This window comes from Temnothorax americanus, unplaced genomic scaffold, assembly GCF_048541705.1.
Source record: "Temnothorax americanus isolate GAGA-0224 unplaced genomic scaffold, ASM4854170v1 Scaffold34, whole genome shotgun sequence".
NCBI lineage: Eukaryota > Metazoa > Arthropoda > Insecta > Hymenoptera > Formicidae > Temnothorax > Temnothorax americanus.
Genome location: NW_027509485.1, coordinates 646613 through 667791, shown reverse-complemented (window position 1 = coordinate 667791; position 21179 = coordinate 646613). Strand labels below are relative to the sequence as shown.

The 21179-nt window shown below is 43.7% G+C and overlaps 3 protein-coding genes across 3 annotated transcripts in view; 2 read left to right on the top strand and 1 right to left on the bottom strand.

The window, feature by feature from the left end:
- Ser (protein serrate) overlaps nt 1–17301 on the top strand; it is a 45067-nt gene extending 27766 nt beyond the window's left edge. The window contains exons 3-6 of the mRNA XM_077413867.1: nt 3917–4208; nt 9385–10003; nt 11237–11880; nt 11972–17301. Coding sequence (XP_077269993.1) covers nt 3917–4208; nt 9385–10003; nt 11237–11880; nt 11972–13695 — 3279 coding nt within the window. The 3' untranslated portion in view covers nt 13696–17301. The remainder of the gene's footprint in view (nt 1–3916; nt 4209–9384; nt 10004–11236; nt 11881–11971) is intronic.
- LOC143901490 (uncharacterized) lies at nt 16960–19658 on the top strand. Its single transcript, XM_077413853.1, has 5 exons — nt 16960–17289; nt 17506–17928; nt 18140–18647; nt 18930–19343; nt 19449–19658. Exons 1-5 carry the CDS (start codon nt 16960–16962, stop codon nt 19643–19645), a joined length of 1872 nt encoding a protein of 623 aa, XP_077269979.1. The 3' UTR covers nt 19646–19658.
- Nucleotides 19659–19747: 89 nt separating this feature from the next.
- Arl2 (ADP ribosylation factor-like 2) lies at nt 19748–20780 on the bottom strand. The gene is made up of 2 exons (XM_077413868.1): nt 20592–20780; nt 19748–20406 (listed from the first exon to the last, which is right to left on the bottom strand). The coding sequence occupies exons 1-2, from the start codon at nt 20654–20656 to the stop codon at nt 19917–19919; spliced, it is 555 nt and encodes a 184-aa protein (XP_077269994.1). The 5' UTR covers nt 20657–20780; the 3' UTR covers nt 19748–19916.
- Nucleotides 20781–21179: the final 399 nt, after the last annotated feature.

Sequence of the window (21179 nt, the reverse complement as noted above, 5' to 3'; positions counted from 1 at the left end):
AACCTTGCGTCAACTGCCAGGAATGGAATCGGACATGGTCTCACAGGAAATTAATTAATTGGTCACTATACAGAGAGAAATGACGTGCATCGACTTCTTCGAGAATACCGTTCGACTTAATTAATTTCCAACGCCTACGCGAGTTGGTCGACGCGGCGATTCCTTCCACGTCCCTCTCGAAAAGACAGTGGAATCGTGCCGGCAATTTCCAATATCGAGAGGTTCCGTTCCCTGTATCGAAGGCCACGTCTGATTCGCACGCATTGGATATGCTTTTCAAGTTTCCTTCGTGTATTTTCTAAAAAGGAAAAATTGTGTCCAAGGGTGCATCCATAAACGGCGTGATCATAAAAAAAATTCCTGCTCGCGATGATTTATGTATTTCGGCGCTGTTTACGCGCTCTGACACGCATTCAAATAATGGTTCATGCGCGTACTTCGCGTCGCACAATTTGAGAAACAGGATAATTCATGTTACGTACTGGACGGCCGTGGAATACGAGATGATGCACACGACCGCGATGCAGCACGTATGCACATCCCACGCTCCTCTTTCTTCCGCGTTATATCTATTATATTTTCTTAAGGTCAGAGAGAGATAATCGCGCGCGATAACATTGATAACTGCTATACTAGTTATTGAGTATATATGTATAATTTTGATTTTAAACTGCAATGTCTGTTACTTCAGTCATTGCCTATTGGTAATTTATTATCATCGCTATATTTACTAAACAGTCGTAATTTCTCAATCTCATACGATTAATTTCGTTCCTTATTTCTTATATCCGGCGTTCCAAGGAAAATTTGTTTATCTCAGTTACTTCGGTTAGATCATCAGCCGCAAGGCGGTTGCATCCTCAAAGATGCATCCACCTCACTGGCTTTCACAATTTCCCCCTCGTTATTTAACGGTGAAAGGGGAAATTCGTCAGGTACGCCCGCGTGATTATGAAGCTGCGAGCGGAATAGCGAAACGCCCACGCGAATTCCTAGATCGGTATATACCATCTTGTCGGGGCTCTTGGTTCTCTTCTCTTGGCGCATGGCGCATCACGCGTGTTCGTTCCTTTGTTTTAGGACTACTTACTTGCATGATAATTCCGAGCAGGTACAGCGAAGATTTAAAGTTTATTTTGCATAATGGGCGAACGGGAACGGAAAAGCAAAATGCTTAATTCGTGATTCCCAAGTCTTATTTCTAAAAAATTTTCGGATAAAGTAAACATTTTGAACATATGTCTAAAATTTAAATGAACAATTTTACTTATATATTTTAATTGTTTACGATTTTTCCGAACACATTAATGAGACGAATTAATTAGATTTGCGTGCAATGAGCCGACGCTTATCACGCCGGTCGGAAACTTATCGATCCCGAAAAATCTGACGCGATATATTGGACACTTCCTCCGACCTTAACCTTAAACCATTTACGTCTCAATTGTGACGAACTCGTCGTGAAGGAATAGGAGCGGCGCGACAAAGGAAGCGTCACGACGTTCCAGCACAAAGCAGCACAAAGAACGTTCTTTTCACGGGGAAGCAGGCGCGACGGCCGGCCAACCCGCTGGCCAACCGACCGACCGCATTAGAATATATATACGAGGTGTAAAAAAAAAGGCGAGCACGAAAGTCGCGGGCGTGGGAAAGCCGGTCCTCGAGCGAGCCACCAATTAACACCAATTAGCGCTCATCTGCTCTAGGTACTGCCAAGCGAGCGGAGCTGACTTTACGTTTAGCGCGAGACGTCTGACTCGCCGCGGATTGGCCACAGCATGCTCTTTGTACTGCAAAGATTGCATCATCGAGTATATTGCCTCTATACCGTCGAAACAAGAGAAACGCACTGGAGATAATCGTTATTCCCTTTTGATAGATTTATAAAAACCGTTTAATATAATTAAGTTTAATATAATTTTCTAAATTCTTTGACGCGCGAAACTAACTCGCGCCAATCGATCGATGCCACGCATATAACAATTTCGATTGCCGAGAAGATTTATAAGTTTTAATTTCGTGAATCATAAGTGTGCAATTAATTATCGTGCACGATGTCAAAATTGAGAGAAGAATCAATTAACAAGGAGTAACGGAATACTCGCACAAGAAATAAATCGCTACACTGGAAAAAAATGTTATATTGACAAGAAAATAGATTTCTTCGAATTTAGTTTCTTTAAATCAAAGAAGTATTAGGTAGATTCGAGAAAATATTTAGAACTGAGAAAAATGTTTTTCTTAAATAATGCAAATAATAATTTTTTTTTAATATAATAGAAACGGATCATTTATTGTTAGTCAGATTGCATTCCGTTATCCAAAATTATTTTAATTTTGAAACTAATCTTTTTGCGACAATTTATATTTCCAAAAATATATTTAAGAATATATACACTTTTATTTAGATAAATATATTTAACGATACTTGTCAACATAATATAAATTTTGAAATGCGCGTACAAGTTACACAGTTTTCACGGTTATCACTTCACGAATACCGAAGTCGAGAGAACTCCGTGTTCATTGTCTAATTTCCGAGGATCGTCAAGTTCGTTATACCGATGCAGACGCGTTTGCGAGCGCGAGCGCAAGCGCGCGCGCGCGAGACGCCAATGTGCGCGCGCTGATCTTTTTTTTCGCCGCGGGACCGGTTCCATCAGAGGAACACTTCCAGCTTTCTACCATCGCATCGGCGGCCCGACTCCCGTGTAACCCCATCGGGTGCCAGCGCGTGGCTATATACACGAAGAAACGGACGGTCGCGTCTTCCGCGCGCGGCGGCAGCAGCAGCACGATTCGAATTTATTTATTGCATTAGCCGGCCGTCGCTCACTCACGGCGCTTGATTGGTGGGTACCAATCGGGTTCCCCTTTGCGAGCGAAGAGCAACACGCTGGCGGAGATAAGCCGGCTATATAAAGGACAAAACTGTCATGTCGATACTCGTGCAAACGGCGTTGTAATTATCCTGATTAACGGCTATTCTCTCAGTTTTGCATTATCACGCAGGGCATTATCAATGTATCGCTAATCGTTACAACAGGACTTACGGTAATACCCAAGTTCTAACCACGATGTTATATATATCATTGAAGTTTATCCACATATAAGTATAATGTCGCATAGTATATGTAAATCATTAACTACCTGCTGTATAATTTAAGAAACAAGGCAATTTATATGCACTTTACACGGTGGTGAAACAGGAGGCGACACACGCTGCGTCATGCGTGTTCATCTTGTTTCGTTCAGATTTACATTACATCGGAATCGTTTTACACCATCGCGTTTTACACCGGAAGTTGTTTTCTACCGCATAGTTTCGCACGACGAATGCGCTTTCGTGTAACTCTCGGTTATGTAAGTCCCGAAGTCCTGAAATTGGTAACCCTACACTATCATATAATTTAAACCGCCCCCAAAGGTCAGCAAACGCTGTATATAAATTTGCAAAAGCACCAGGCACCGAAGGTCCCACTTACGAGCCATGCCTGGCGAGGAATTATTCAAGCTGGGCAAGGGTTAATTGCTGCCTTCATCAAACCACCTCCCTTCCTCTTTCAAATGAGCCCTTGTCGTCCGTGACATCACCGTTCTGTATTTAATCCGATTTTGTTGCGTCACGGCAATGCTGGATCCGTAGACGAGGGATCCATATAGATCCGTCAAAATATAAGAGATGATCTCGATCTTGATAAATGTACGTTCTTTTTTATAAAGATTTATTCAAATAATTATTTTTTACTAAATAAATAAAATAATATCTTTATGATTAAAATTAATAAAGTAAAGAGAATTTATATAAAATAATAAAAGCAACGAGACAGTTTTTAACCTGAACATTTTTATCGTCTACTTGTCGCTTTGTAGCTTTTGCAAAAAAAAAAAATAATTTAAATATATTCTGTTACAGAGGCAATTCACGTTGATCTTGCAAGCGAGGGACGAGGTGAGCGCCGGCGTGATCGAGGAAGCGAGTTACAGCGGCATCGTCCTGCCAGGACCCACGTGGCACACGCTCAATCATCAAGGAAGAAACGCTCACTTGGCGTATCGGGTGCGGGTCCAGTGCGCCGATCACTATTACAATGCGACCTGTACCAAATTCTGCCGACCTAGAAACGACATTTTTGGCCATTACACCTGCGATGAGAACGGGGACAAAGTGTGTATACAAGGATGGAAAGGCGTCGACTGCGAGACAGGTGAGTCTGACGATAAGTTTGCACGACGACCAATTACTCGGGTTCGTTGTTACATAGCCATATGTCACTTTATTTCGCATATGCCTAAACATTTAGATTAATTGTAACGCTGAACTCAACGTTTTTGGGAAAATAATTATCTTTAATAAATTGTTAAATTACTTTTTGCCGTCTCCAAATGGTAATTTTCCTTATCATGCAGGAATGCGCTGCAAGAAAGAGACGCAAAGAATTCCCTTAACATATTTCAGCATTAGTACCTCAGGTGTGCATCGACTTTAGAATGAATTATTGCTGATTAATCCCGCGTTTACCGCGCGCATATAACCACGTATTACCATGCGCACTATTAATTATACCGGACATGGTGTAACGTATAGGTAAAAAATATTTCCGTAAACGTATTCCTTGACCCTTCTCTGAATCCTTTCATAGAAAATGTTTCGTTGGTAAATTACTTTTATCAAAATATTATATGTATACAATATATAGTCATATTTGATTTTTAATTCATCACATCTTGATTTTATAATACGCAGTAACATCAGTTTTTTTGATGATGCGAAAATGCGCGCTTTACACGAAATAAAAAAGAATTTGCTTAATTAACTCCGTCTGTATATGTGGGTCTACGGCGTCCGAGCTAAAATGATATCTGCTCGCAACTGTAAAACTTGTAAGAGCCTGCCAGAAAATATTAAATAAACGATATTTATCAAAATGACTATAAAATCGTCGACTACAATGTAGACAGACATGTGCAAAAAAAACGTATACACAGACAAAGGGTTAATGAACTCGCTCTTATAGAATTTTCTTATCCAGGAGAACTTGTTCGCGATAGAAGATACATCGCGAAATTCGCACGCCATATTCCCGCTTGTCATCGTTATCATCTCGTTACGCCTAAGGGTCTTCGACCATATCGATAGCGTATATATGCGGCACAAGCTGATTTTTTGCCGTCTCCCGTGCACCGCCGCGCGCCGCCGCGCCGGGCGAATAATTAATCGTTCATTGGAGCGTGAAATCTCACGACAGGACTTACCGCTTATGGGTGTCGTTTAACTCGATTTCTCACACACGCATGTGCACGTCTCAGCTTAACGAGACTTGCAAATCGCGATTAGTAATCATTGTAATGATCAAAACGTTGCATAAGTTGGATAATATTGAAAATAAAAAAAGGTCAATCTTTATCTAAGAGTTCTATCTTGCACCTGCTTTTGTGGAGTCCGTAAATGACAATCGAGATAAGCGATATTACGAGCGATATTACGGTGAACTTGACGATATCTTGATCTTAAATTATAGTATTATCTTCTTTTATCCTGAAAAATATTTATTGAGGACTTTGGGTATAATATTTTAAGACTTGAGTAATTCATGAAAGGCTATATACAGACACGAAAACGAACGGCACAAAAAAAGACCCCCGAGGAACCTGACGGCAGAAACGGAAGGACGAACGAAACTGCCCTCCACGTTCCGCGATTCCTATCTTTATTTCTACCGTTCCGGATTCTCGTCCGTTCCTACGGGGGAACGCAATTCCGTCACGTCCGCGATTTGGCGCGCAGGAAGTCGCCGTACGCGGCGAGTCGAGCCCGAGAGAGGAAGATGAGCGCCGCCGCGCCGCCGTGCGTGGTCCCGTATGGATCGTAAAACACGCGAATTATCCCGGAGCGTGCCTCAATGAGGCGGACGTTAGACGCATGTCGTACGATCGCCACAAAGGTAGCGACACATCACGCCAGGTCCAGTCGCACAATGCTGCGCTGACTAATATAACAGCTCTTTCTTCGCTGCTTAATCGTTACTTCCGCCTCGCCGTGACCGCTCCGTGGTTACTGTCATCCCTTCTCTTTTGTAATGGGGGGGGGGGGGGCACAAGCGCATGCATAAGGTCGATCACAAGCGGACCGACCGCGACGGACGACTCGAGGAGACCCCGGAGACCGCATTCATTTGACGATTCCGGCCGTTAGATAGATACGTGAGTCCCCTTTCTGCACTCCGGCATTTAAATCATATATGCCACTCGTTTTCAGAACAGTCCGCGACATTTGCACGATATCGTGACACTATCCAAGGCTGTTGTCGAGTCAAAATGTGAATGGGGAAAAAAATGGTGTAGTTTTATTTTTATTTTTTTTATATAAATTTTTTCGAATAAAGATATACAATTTTTTGAGACTGAATCTTATTGCTAGTATCGAAGCGTTATAAATTAAGAAGTCGCGAGTCAAATATATGCATATTATATGTATAGATATGCATTATTATTTTATCACTAAATAAATTTTGGGATGTTATAAGACTGCGATAAAATCGGGATCCCGTCATGCGCCGCGCTCAAATAATAATTTGCTTACCTAATCATTTCGCAAGTTTGCACGCTGACGATATTACGCCGAAGGAATTTAAATAAACATATACGTTTACTTCGACAACGCTGCTCATTTTCCTTGGCACTATGAACTTTGAAATTCTACTGTTTGATAATAATCAGCGGTTACGATCATCTCGCGGGCCGCTACTCGATAATCCGCTATCTGCGGATATCAAACACGTGCGACGGCGATACGACACTTTCGTTTCATAGCTTCAAGTACTTAAACGTCTCATCTCGTCAAAAGATCGAATCTTCTTGACAAAAAGTTTCTCCCTATTTAACGACGCGGAAGGATCGAGTTATCGTTTTGAGCACGTTCTACTTAAGCGGACGGAAAAATGCGCAAACCCCAATTAGAAACTATCGGCGAAGATCGCGTGTTCGTGCAAGAAGCGATGAGACGCGAGTCTCGGTTACGAGAAAAGATAGAAGGAAAGAGAAAGAGAGAACTGGCTCCGACATTTTTGTCGCGATGTGAAAGGTCAATAGGAGAATTTCACTCGTGCATCGTCTTCACACGATGCGCCAACCTGGTCGCGCGCGATAGAGGTAAAATCTCTACGCCAAGCGCATTACATGGTGCTCCTTTAACATTTGGCGGCCGCGAAAAGGGGTTTCGCAGGTGTGCAAATTATAAAAACATCGCACTATTTGCATAACGACAATTGATATGTGGTGATAGAATTAGACCGCGGGAGAAAAATTCAGAAAATTAATAACGTTTCTGCCTGTGTGTTATTCATCGTCGAGGAACGAGCCTTTATCTTGCACGCGATAAAAATATAATTATACTCTAGGAGAGAGAGGGTCGCATCGCGACAATGACCCTCTCAACGCGCGGATTACCGACGGACGAGGATAAAAATTTTTCTCGCGACGCATGCAACCACGGGTTGAATTTTCCTGGAAAACGCTTCCGCGTGAGCGGTCATAGTCGCGCGCGTACATACAAAGTTGTACGATCGCGCGAAAAATCGCGGACCGCCGGCGCCGCGCCGCGCTGGGTCCGGCAATCCGCCTCTCTTCGCGCAGCTGTTCCGTAACGCAAAAAGGCGTACGATGCGGAAAAAGGAAGAGAGAGAGAGACGCTTCGCGCAAGTTAATTTACCTAACTGCCGGCGTATTAATCAACCGCGAGCCGTAGGCATATACGAGTAGCAGCGCGCGATCGTTTCAACCCAGGGGGGATTTATAGTTTCTAAACTGTGCGAAAGGACTGCGCGCGGGGCACCGCGAGAGAGTCCCCGGAGATTGTAAAAGCACGAGGGGCAAGCCTTGATTAGCTCGATCCTCTGACGGAAGACGACGATGACGACGATGACGACGACGACGACGACGACGACGTCGTCTACGTTAGCATATCCAGGCACCGCGTCTCGCGGGAATTGCGGATGGTGCGCTGCAGCGCGGCAAGAAAAGGCTGTCGCGAATGCATCGTCATTTAGGGGGCCCCGAAGTATCGCGATGCAGTCGTATAAATATCCGTAAATGTCCGTTGTCCGTGCCGGACGAGAGAGCGGGGCTATTAATCATTAGGAATGCCGCGGGCGGTATATGCGCCCGCGTGCGTATACGCGCGAACGTATCGTACGCGTGTACGATAATCGCGTATGCACGGTAACGGTAAAGGTGTTGGTATACGCACGGCACGGCCGACTGAAATCCCGAAAAGACATACATACGTACGTACGTACGTACGTGCACACTAGCGAACGCGCGGCATGAGTTTTCGTTTCACGGTTGGAGGGATAATCGTTCTCTCTGTCACTTCTCATCTGTCTTTCTGTCCCACCGGCTAATTGAGTTGCCTGGTCCCGGCGAGATCCTCGTCACGTACGTCCTCTTTTTCCCGCTGTTTCGTATTTTTTTTTTTATTTTTTTTTATTTTTATCCTGACGGGAGGACGGGAAGAAACCGAGTTGTCATCGTCGCCGCGTCTTCGGCGCATCTCGTCGGTTTCGGGGATACGGTACCCCTGGCAACGCCATTAGATTTTCTCATCCATCTACCTGTTGCTTCGGTACGTCCTCTCATGCCTAGTAATCGAGATATCCGGTAAGAGATGTCTGATAATCGTGCGTATCCCTTCTTTGAGAAACGAAAATGTCCCTCATCGGCCCTTCCGCGTTCGTCTCGACGCGTATACACTCGTTTCGTTCATTACATCTCCGCTAATTACGTTTGCCCCGACTCTATGACTGTTACGTGTCGCATGTCGCGCACGGAGGACGAACAAGAGACTTAATCCGTCTACGTCACCATCCACAAATGTCCGTGGACATCTCGAGAGAGAACTCTTTTCGAATCTCTCGTTCAACAGCTACGTGTGATCGATGACTAAAACATGGATCTCTTGAGAGTACGCAAAGTATATATTAATCTTCCCGATACAGTACTATATTACTAATTACTTGAATCCTATTTATAACGGTTGGAAAGTAAACGAATATAATGGAGAAGTGTTAGACATCTAAAACTGCGCTGGAGTTGCTACAAAATCGTCATTAACCCTCCAGTGGGTCCAGTGTTTTCTGTTTAATATATTATTCCATTGTTGTACAAACCTTAAAGTATATTAACAGGTTGAAACTTTAATTTTAAATGAATCCAGAACACTCATCTTTTTCAAGTTGTAGTGGGATATAAAATACACCCTATACGCGTCCACTGGAGGATTAATGACATTGTTGGAAATTATTGCGAATTAGAATCTCAAACGTTCCGAATTGATTGCGACGATGGCATGTGATTTGTCGTGTAATTGTGCAAAAATCATTTCAGCCGTATGCAAGGAGGGCTGTCATCCCGTGCACGGCCACTGCAACGTCAGCGGCGAGTGCCAGTGTCGGCACGGCTGGCGCGGCGAATTGTGCGACCAGTGCATGCCTTATCCCGGCTGCAAGCACGGCTACTGCAACGGATCGAGCTGGCAGTGCATCTGCGACACGAACTGGGGCGGGATACTGTGCGACCAGGACCTCAACTACTGCGGCACTCACGAGCCGTGCCAGAACGGCGGCACGTGCGAGAACACCGCGCCCGATCAGTACCGGTGCACGTGTCCGGAGGGCTTCTCCGGGCCCACCTGCGAGAAGGTCGACAATCCGTGCGCGTCCAGTCCGTGCCTGAACGGGGCGATCTGCCGCGAGCTCGGCGAGACCGCGCAGTGCGAGTGCGCCCCGGGCTTCGCCGGGCCGTTTTGCGCGACCGACATCGACGAGTGTGCCTCGCAGCCGTGCCAGAACGGCGGTACCTGCGTGGACGGCAGGAACGGCTTCGTCTGCAACTGCCCGCCCGCCTGGCAGGGCGTGCTCTGCCAGTTCGACGTGGACGAGTGCACGCTCAAGGAGTCGCCCTGCAAGAACTTCCTCACCTGTATCAACCTGGCCGGCGATTACAGGTAGGTACCGCTTGCCTTTATTGTCAATTATCGCACGAATTCGTGGAAGATCTTTCAAAAGCGGGGTCTTGTCTTTTCAATATTGATGAATGTCCAAGTTACATTTAAAGTAAATGAGAAATCAAGCTCGAATATATATCAAATATTATAAAGTGATTAAATGACAAATAAAACGAGCAAATAGATGTTAAAAAATTAAATTAATATATCAACGTCAATAAAAAAATGGGACGTTTCAACCATTCCTTTCGGATATTGCGTTGGTTAACGATTTTCACTTTATTACTTTCTATTGTTGCTTTTTATTATGTTTTATTAATGTTGACTTACTTTCATTCCTAATTTATTCATGGCTTTTCAAAGTATCGTTGTTCTTAAGTTTCTAATCTTATTTATTTATCGCTCTTTATTTGAGTTTAGTTTTAAATTTATAATTTTTCTATTTGGCTGATGAAGGTCTCAGTGTAGTTGAAACGTTCTACTTTTGTATTGGAGGTAATATATTAATGTAATTAATATAATTATTTTTAACATTTATTTTTGCTCGTTTATCGGCTCTTAATCGCTTTAAAGTTACATTTCTTATGTCCTATGTATTCGACTAGAAGAACTATATATGTTAAGCGACCAGTAAACGCATTTATTACCTACATAAAAGCTATTAATTAATAACATTCGATAATTATGGAAGAAATGCGGAGATATCGAAATTTATGTTATTATCATAGGTCGCATCTATTATTAACAGGTTTGACGTAAATATACAGCGCTGTTTGAAGACAAGTTGACATTATTGCAAGCTTGAGTTTCCGTCCAGTCTTTCTATTTTTTCGAATCACAGTGCGTTACGTACAAATTACAGGTTTCCCACGGACGATATAGTTACTAGAAATTAAGTCGTTATAGACCATTTTCCTCCGTTCTCCACAGCACGAGGCGTTAAATAATATACCTACACAATAAATATAAATGCGTTTTTGTCATTTGACTTACTACTCGCTTTACTACCCCTGTCGTTCGTAAAATAACGCTAACGAAGAAAAAAACCGTGTTTTAGTTGACTGCGTTAAATGTGATTTAAGGATTCATTAATCTTCTGCAAAACAGGCGAACAGTAATTAATAAACCCAACAAGCCAAATTATATTCGGATCTAACCGAAGTTCCCGTCTAAGTGATTTTTTCGCAAGTCGCAACCCCAACCACTTACAAGTTTTATCGGTACGTTTCGCAGGTGCCGATGCCGGAGCGGCTTCACCGGCAAGAACTGCACGAAGAATATCAACGACTGCGTCGGCCAGTGCCAGCACGGCGCGCTCTGCATCGATCTGGTGGACGATTACCATTGCAGCTGCACTCCCGGCTACTCCGGCAAGGACTGCGACGTTGACATCGACGAGTGTGCGTCCAAGCCGTGCCAGAACGGCGGCGAATGCCGCGACCTGGTGAACGCTTACGAGTGCGTATGCCCGGTGGGCTTCACCGGCTACCAGTGCGAGATCGATCGTGATCATTGCAGCCCAAATCCATGCCGCAATTCGGCGCCGTGTTTCAACACGCAGACCGACTACTATTGCCACTGCCCGGCACAGTGGCAGGGTAGAAACTGCTCGGAGTCGGTCTCGCATAATCCGCAATTCGGCGCGTTGGACGACGGGCAGTCGGGCTGCGGCAGCGAGGGCACCCCGTGCGGCGGTAAGGGCCGCTGTAGCGGCGGCAGATGCATCTGCGACCCGGGCTACACCGGCGTCCACTGCCACGAGAACATCAACGACTGTCGCGGCAATCCTTGCCTGAACGGCGGCACATGCGTCGACCTGCTGAACTCGTTCCAGTGCATCTGCAGGGAGGGCTGGAGCGGGGATCTTTGTGACCAAAGTAAGTAACGGAACACTCGAAAAGTGTTATAGAATGAAAGTTGATCAATTGGACTCGATATAATGTGTAATTGATAAATGAATTCTTCCAGATGTGGACGAATGCTTGACACAGCCTTGCCGCAACAATGGTACCTGCATGGACGGCGTGGCAGATTTCACGTGTATCTGCCAGGGTGACTGGAAGGGCAAGACCTGTGCGCTGCGCCGGGGTCACTGCGAGCCGGGCACTTGTCGGAACGGCGGTACCTGCCAGGATCGTGGCGACGGTTTCACGTGTCACTGTCCACGCGGATGGGAGGGTGCAGCCTGTCACATCGCGTCGCCGTCGGCGTGCACGAGTAATCCCTGCGCGAACGGCGCGACCTGCGTGAACACGGTCGACGGTAGCTACCGGTGCGTCTGTCGCGAGGGCTTCGAAGGGCCGAATTGTCGGCGCAACGTGGACGACTGCCAGCCAGTGCCGTGCCTGAACGGCGGCAAATGCGTGGACGGTGACAACTGGTTCAGATGCGAATGCGCGCCCGGCTTCACCGGGCCGGATTGCCGCATCAACGTGAACGAATGCGCGAGCGATCCGTGTACCGGCGGTGCTACCTGCGTGGACGGCATCGCGAGCTACTCGTGCATCTGTCCGCCCGGTAGAACCGGTCCGCGATGCGAGATCCGAACGGCCGGTGGGCCCGGCTGCGCGGCCGCCTCGTGGGAGGATGACTGCAACGTATGCGAATGCCGGAATGGCAAGAATCAGTGCAGCAATGTCTGGTGCGGACCGGGCAACTGCCTGAACGGCACCTCTTGCTTGGCCCACGAGGTCTGCGTTCCTAGTCCAGGCGAGAGTTGCCTGGCGCCGCCGTGTCCGGCGTGGGGCGAGTGCCGTCCCATCGAAACTGGGAGGCGAGTCGGCCCGCCCGCGCTACCAGCTCCGCCGTCCTGCTGGCCCGGACAATCCATTCTCGGGCCAACTTGCTCGAGACTTACGATACTACTGCGGAGGGACACCTTGGCGTCCGGCACGTCGGTGGAACTACTATGCCGTCGTCTGAGGAAGCTCCTGGCCGATCCACGAAGGCCACAGTCAGTGGTGCTGCTGTGCGATCTGAAGCCCGGTGACAACGACACGGTGGAAGTGACCATCTTCTCCGAAGCGGCGGCGGACGCGGCCCGCGATCTTGGCGAAACCCTCAGTCGCCCGCTAGCCAGGCCTCTCGTTTTGGCCTCCGTGCTGGAGGTCAAAGTAGAGACGGCGTTGCTCAGCGAGCCCAGTTCGGCGAGTGCGGCTAATGCCGGCGGCTACGTAGCTGTTTTGGGCGGCGCTCTGGCGACCGTGCTGTTGTTGGCACTATTTGGTAGCCTCTGGTACCTCAAAACTATGAGGCACAGATCGAACCTGACGGCGACTACCAGCAGCGAAACCTCGTTGCACCGCCATCGTAGCGATCTGGACGAAAAATCGAACAATCTCCAGAACGAGGAGAATCTGAGGAGATACGCCAATCCACTGAAGGACCAGGATTCCGAGCCTCGTGTCTCCGTCGTAAGGCCTTTGTCGGGCACTTCGCTCGGCACGTTGACCGGCACCGAGGAGAGTCTTGAAATGGTATCTGAGGAAGGTAGACATCGTTTACCACCGCTCTACAAACCGCCCAGCGCGGAAGCCAGGAACAATACGGCCAGTTTTAGCTACGAGGAAGGACCGCACAAACCTTATAGCAAGCCCAGACTGCAGGAACCGCATCCGTACCCTCATCAGCAGCCAGGTACCAGTCAGAGCCTGACGTCGGGGCCGCATCAAGTGCTAACGGTACACGTGTGATTAAATATCATTAAAATAATATGAAAAACAGTTGGACAGAAGTGTCGGTGATTTTCTTGACTTTTCTTGCGTATGCGATGCACTAATAAAAATTCTTAGGAACTAGAAGGTAATGCTAGAGACTGAATGCTTACTTGGACGATCTGTTTTTTTGTGATAATGGGAAATGTGTCGAAATCGACTCTCGATTTCGAGATAACTTGAGACGGCTCTCTCCTGAGGTTTTTCTTTTATGAAAGGTGAACCAGAATATATTAGGGACAAATGCAGAGAAAAAAGAAGAGAACGCATTCTTATTGGGCTCAGCAATACGATTATGTTATAAGATAACGCATAAATTTTTAATATGTCTTTCCGAAGCGCATCTTTTTAGGATCGCTTCATTCATAGTATTATTAGAATATGGCTATAAAAATTCTCAATTTCTGAATAATTGTACAACAATATTAGCACGATTTTCAGATAGCAAATTTAGAAAACGATTAAAAATTTATTTTCTCTCTTTTTCTCCTTGTCCGGCCCTCTCGCGCTTCTCTATACGACGACAATAAGCGATTGACAATTATAAATAATTTTAATGATAATGATCAGTTGTTATCGTTGTACATATGTACATAGCTCGTACTTATTAATTTCGCTAAGCCTGTCTCTCCTTCGCATCCTCTTCGGCGTTGCCATTCCTCCCCCTTTGTACGCGCCTTGATTTTATATGTTTATATTTAATCTTGTACTCTTTTGATATTATCATATATCGTCGTTGTTAGTATTTTTTATTTTCATAATTTGAAAAATAGAATGGCATCGTCGCACCTACGAGATGTATTGTACATTCGTCATGTATAATCGTCGAAGCGAAGCTGCGTTTCATTCAAGATCAAGAAGATACACATAAACGTAAAGTATAAATAAATTTGACGAAAAATACGAGAGTTTCTGTAGGTATCATTTGGGACTTATTTTTTGCGACTGATACATCGCGCAGACAATCGCTCGATTATAGTACGTGAAAGTGTGCTTTGTATGATATAACGTGAGCTTCAAACGTTCCTTCAGACGATATTATTGTGATACTCATAGAGGAAACAACGTCATTGTATAGCATTACTATGATACTCCGCGTGTTTATTTTAATTCAACACTTGCTCGAGTTTATTTTTTTTTTTTCGCGAAGACACGACACGTGATTTTTACGCGAATGAGAGATACTGCCATTGCGAGAGGATGTGCTATACACGATACGCTACATCGCGACGGCACATTTGACTTGTAAAGAACATATATTAGCGGCATAAGTGTAATACAATTTTAGAACGTACTCGAACGCAGAGTAAAAACGAACGATGTACATAGTGACGCTATTGCATCGTGGAACGATGTAAATAAATCTAAATACACATGTCCAGATCGTTCTCATCCCCAGTCATTATTGACCCTCCGCCCTTAGATGTGCAATTCGTTTTCTTTTTTTTTTTATACTAGCGTTTCCCATATGCCCCAGCGAAGTGTCCACAACAGACTAGTTTAAACTTAAGAAGCGTAGCTCGTTTTAGGAGTACATAGATTTACAGCAGGAAGGAACAAAGTTTTATAATAGATACTTTATTTTGTAGAGAAATATATTATTGTACGAATACATATAGATGAGAGTGAGAGAGACGATGAATATATATAAATATATATAAATATATATATTATATATTATTTTATATATTATATATTATATTATTTTTATTTTATTGTCTCGTATTAATTATTTCCAGATCATAAGCAATAGTTGATCATTGTCATATAATTTTTTTGTTCACTCTCGTCGACTTCGAAGCGAAGCCGACGGCGGTAAAAATCTGTCAAACTAATGCTTTTGGTCTAATCGACGATAAACAATAAAAAAAAAACATTCACGCGTTGTGATTATTCGTGTTTGATATCGAGAAATGTGCAAACGAATGCGTGTACATAAGCTCCCTCCTATTACCCCTCTCCTCTCCCCCTCCCTCCCCTCGCATAGATTTGACGATGTGAAGGATTTCAATAAAAAGTACAACTCTTCGACGTGACGTCTACTATTTATTATACCCTACTTACATCAAATGCGTCGATGACAACGCGTCGCGTAATATGCATTCCCGGCATTGAAATCACTGAGAGAGAACAGTTTTCTTCTTGTTATTTTTTATCAGTAAAACAAGGGAGCACTGATGATGAGAAAAGAAAGATTGAATATCCTCAATAGACGTTAATGTATCCGAAATAGAAGTTAAGGAACATTTTATGTAGATCGACAATTAAATCTATTTCATGTTATCTGCAAATCAAATTACTACGTAATTAAATTCTCCGTTTGTAAATTCCACAATAATTTACAATTAATTAACAAAGACTTTTTTTATATATTTTTTAAAATTACTTTTGCAAAGAGTAGAAAAACTTGATTTGCAAAAATTTATGATAAAGTTATCAAATTATCTTTATTGTTCGCTAGCCAATTAAGAATAAAGTCATAAATCCATTCGCTTCTCTTATAGATACGGGCGGCGGATTTTATCAGCGGCGCCGATTTCAATGGCCCGTCACGATTGTTTCATTAGAGATAATACCCGATGCCATTACCATCGAAAGCGCGACTGGGATTAACAAAGCGAGACGCGCCGGGTCTCCTCTCGTGTACGAAGCACGTACCGCTGAATGAACGATCTGCCGAAATTACAATACAATGGACCAGAAGAGCCACTTGACAAATACCCAGTAGATGAATCATGCACCCTGCGATGAGCGATTGCGGCTCGTGTGAAACGCAATACTGACCGCCGATCGACGCCGATGAAGATGACTTTTTCCGAGCGAACGATAGTTATTCCAAAGACAAAGAACTTATTCATTATATGATATACATTTATTTTATAACTTTTATTTAATTTCTGCGAATCTGCAGCTAATTTCACACAGCGACCTGTTGCAAATTTAGAAATCATATTATGTCTTGATACGATGATATTTATATTTATACAAGCTCTCGGTATATCACCAATTTCGTGAACGAGTAAGAAGTATACAACTCGTAAAAATGGATCTCACACAAGTATTTAAAACTTTAAACCATAGCGATTTCTAGAATGTCCCGATATACTTTCTTCTTTGCGACTGACAGAATAAAAATATGCTAGAACAATTTTCGTGCATTCTGTATTCAAAATAAATTTGCATGTCGAAATAATAATTAACGATAGCGATTGAGATATATTATAAATAACCTTCTATAAGTCCATGAACATTGCTCAGACATTAGAAAATATAGAAGATGTTGTCGAACCATTGCAAAATGAAGAAACGGATGCGTGGACCGAATATGATGAAGATGATACTGAATATGATGAGGATGATATTATGGAAGAGGAAGAGAAAGACATCAAAACGGAGTCAGAAGAGGAGTCTGAAGCCATGGAAGAGAAAAGGAAAGACGTCGAAGCGAAATCAGAAATAATCGATGAGACTGACATATTGGCTAATTTTATGATGGAATTCGAGGCGAAAAGAACGAAGGAATTGGCGATCAAGGCTGAAGAGGAGAAGAAACAGCTGCGGCATCTGATCCGTGTAACTTGAGCGTGGTAACTTGGTAGCTTAACATTTCAGTAACATATATAGAGAATGTCCTGTATATATTTTTCGACATTTCGATGTTCCCAGTTCGATCTTATTAGATATGTCGCGATCCCAATAATTAAGCTACCGCAATGCAAATAAATGACAGGGCCGATCTGCCTTTAACTTTGGGAAACCTCTAGTCAAGTGCTACGATGTGCAAGGTAGGTTGAACGGAAGAAAGACGACGATGCGTCTGAGGAGACGGTGATCACGCCGGAAGACGAAGATGTCACCAGTGACAGAGTATCCACTGAGAGTTCGATTCATCCATGTTTGCACGAGATATACATCAGCGATTCGCAGCTGAAATTAGTGAATCCGTATACGGTGTACATGGTGCCGAACGATCCCGGATTGCTGCCGGCTTTCTGGCTGTTACGCGAACGCCCGCCGATTTACAGCCCGGATGGCGTGCAGAAATTCTACGACACGGCAAAACGCATGGGTTTGAGACCGATCGGCCCGTTGAAGGATATGCTCATGACCGATTACCTAAATCTGCGGTATTATGGATTCGGGTCGCCGGTAATGAGAGTGATCTGCGACGCTTTGGCCGACAACACTTTCGTGCGGAAACTGGATCTGAAGGTGCGACAAACAAGCTTTTGACAATTTATACGAATTGCATAAAATCCTAAATATCCTCAAAATACTACGAAAATGATGATTATCTGTTTGAAATTTGTCTACAGATTGGAAACAAGTTCTTGAACTTTTGGCACTGTGATGCAAATATATTACTTCGCGTTGATTAATAAAAATATCTCCTTTTTCAACTAATCGCTATGTTTAATTACAGGATAATAAACTGTCCGCGGACGCGTGCCGACATCTAAACGATTTACTGCTCAGAAACAACACGATAACCGACTTGTCACTATCGGGTTGCCGAATTGGCACGAACGGCGCAAAAAACTTGTCCGACGCGATATCGGAGAACACAACCCTGAAGACCCTCGATCTCAGCAGCTGCAACATCGGGAACGAAGGCTTCGGATACGTCGCGTCCGCGTTATCTGATAATCAAGACCTGGAGAGCGTTAATCTATCCGACAATCACCTGGATAAGGCGTGCTCGGAAAATCTGCGGGATCTGCTGTCGCACTCGAAAGGCTTAACGCATCTGGACCTATCCTGGAACTCTCTGTACGATGCAAAAATATGGAGAGCTCTGGTCGATGGGCTCAAGAAAAATGCTACACTGCGTTCCCTGAATTTATCTTGGAACGCACTTGATAAAGAATGCGTGCCTCATCTTTACAAACTATTATCACGCTCACGGAACATCGAGAAGCTGGATTTAAGCTGTAAATACGTATCACGTTATAAGAAAGAATGTTTTCACACGCACAATTATAATAGAAATAAAAGAAGAATTTTTATAAGGGATAAGCTTCCTTATTTAAAATCGAGATAGGTCAACTTCCTCAAAGTTCGTGCACATTCCATTATGTTTTTATGATATGTAAAATTTAAAAACGAAACAGAAAGTATCTTATAATATGAACGTCTAACAATCAATTGAAATATTTTCATCAGTTGAAATAAATTCCAAAGACAAATGCTACTTTATTTTTTGCGATTCGTAGGGAATAGATTTACCGAAGACGACGCTGTAACCATCGCAAAAGCTCTATCGAAAAACAGTACGCTCCGAGAATTACGCCTGGGAAACAACCCTTTAAGAGCACAAGGTGCTTCAGATCTAGTTCACGCGATCACCCCGCAGCTATCGCCCGACAGTGCTTTACGCCTCCTGGACTTGGAGAACGTTTGGGCGAGTAAGGATGTTCTTCACAGCTTGGAGATGATCAAAAACCTCAGACCGTGGGTCGCAGTCAAGTTGGGTGGTATTCTAAGCAGTTATCAGCTCGTTGGGCCGAACGTCAGGAGAATACTTCTGAAGAGAGCGAATTACGAAGCGATGCTGCCGAAACGAAAGAGGCTGCGACGCAACTTTGGCCTCTTCGTGATGTCGCTGAAAGACAAAAAAATATCGCGAGGCACGTTCGCGAGTTTATTATCTCAGATTCCTTCTTGATTTACAAAAAATTACGATCTTTTGTATCTTTAAAAAAAATTAAAAACAAATTTCCTCCTTTTTGCAGCAAAATTTATGGAGTTAGTTCATAAGTTCAAGCTGAAGCTTTCGACGTCGCTCGTCGATGAGATTATGAATGCATTCGAAGGGCCGTATAACACTGTCGATCAAGAACTGTTAAAATCATTCTATTTAGAAGAGTACCCGGAAACGACAACTGCATTATTAAAATCGAAGAAAAGAAAACTCAAGATCGCCAAATAGACAAAAAAAGAAAGCAAAAAATGAGACAAACAAAAAACAAAAAAAAAATACAAGAAATATAAAAACTAATATTGGAGAGGATTAAATAAAAATAAAAAAATATTTAGAAAAAAATGTACATTATATATTGTGTAATAAATGATGGAAAGAGAGAATCTCCTTATAACACTATGTTACACGTTTTTACAGTATCAATATCATTTTGCAAAAACTTGTCAAGCACTAATTTCTGCATTTAATGAGGTAAAGAGTATCGACATCCAAATTCAATTTAATCTATATAAAATATTCTCGCTGCGATATCATCAACAATCCAATTAATACCGTCGACTAGATTCTCGCCCGTCACGGCGGAGCACTTGTAAATTTGCCAATGGTGAGTCTTTATATTAGGTAGCTCCAGAATGTCGGCTATGTCAGCTGCGGACAATGCGCCAGGCATATCCTGCTTATTCGCGAACACAAGGAGACTCGCTCCCTCCAGCCTCTCCTCTTGCAGGAGCTTGTACAGCTCTGTTTTACAATCATCCAGTCTCCTTCTGTCGGCGCTGTCTATCACCCAGACAAGCCCGTCCGTCGACTCGAAATAATTTCTCCAGTAGGAACGCAATGATTTTTGTCCACCCACATCCCATACGTTGAGTTTGTATCCGCGATGCTCCAGTGTCTTGATATTGAAACCAAGCGTAGGCGATATGGTGTCTATTGGTTCGCCATTGAGCCTCTTCAACACTGTCGTCTTGCCTGCATTATCCAGGCCCCTGAAATTGTAACACGGCGTTGTTGAAAAGGCAAGTGACGAAACGCATGTGTTTGCAAATTATCGTCCTCAATTATTTGACGCGTCGCAAGTTCGGAGAGTTAGCGTAACACTTATTAACCTGCCAACGCGTAAACTAACCACAGGCTGAATATATAAAATAGGTACACAAATGTGAATACGTACAACATTAAAATTCGCATCTCCTTTTCCTTTTGCTTCAATTTTTTCAGCACCGTTAACAGACCCATTGTCAATCCATTAATTACTCCACAATATTCAGATCGCTGACGGATAAATGTTTTAAATGCGCGTGATATTTCGCCGAGCTTGACAGAAACGTCTCTAACCTCCAACACTTTTTCTTGCCAAGTTGCGCGAACAAAGCGCCACAGATAACATCGTGCACCGACGAGCAGACGAGGTACCATTAAAGACGACCCTGCTGGGTAAATTATTGCAATTATCAAGCAAGCCCGATAAGTATGTACAACAAAGATAATTGGAAATATCGTTTTTATCGACTGTCGAGACGGGTTAAAAAATTTATAAAATAGTAAAAATTATAAAAATTATCATTATCAGAGAGAAACCTGAGAGCGGCCATCCCTTCTTCTTCTCTTATTTTTCTTAAATTATATTGGCTCCTGCCGCTTATCAGCGGACAATACGGCCAGATTTGCCACTGTTTGTTGAACAAAGTCTGGGTCACTGTTGCGTAGTAAAGTCTGAGTGGAGTCCACTGCAATAGTAGTCAGAGTGGAAATTACTGGA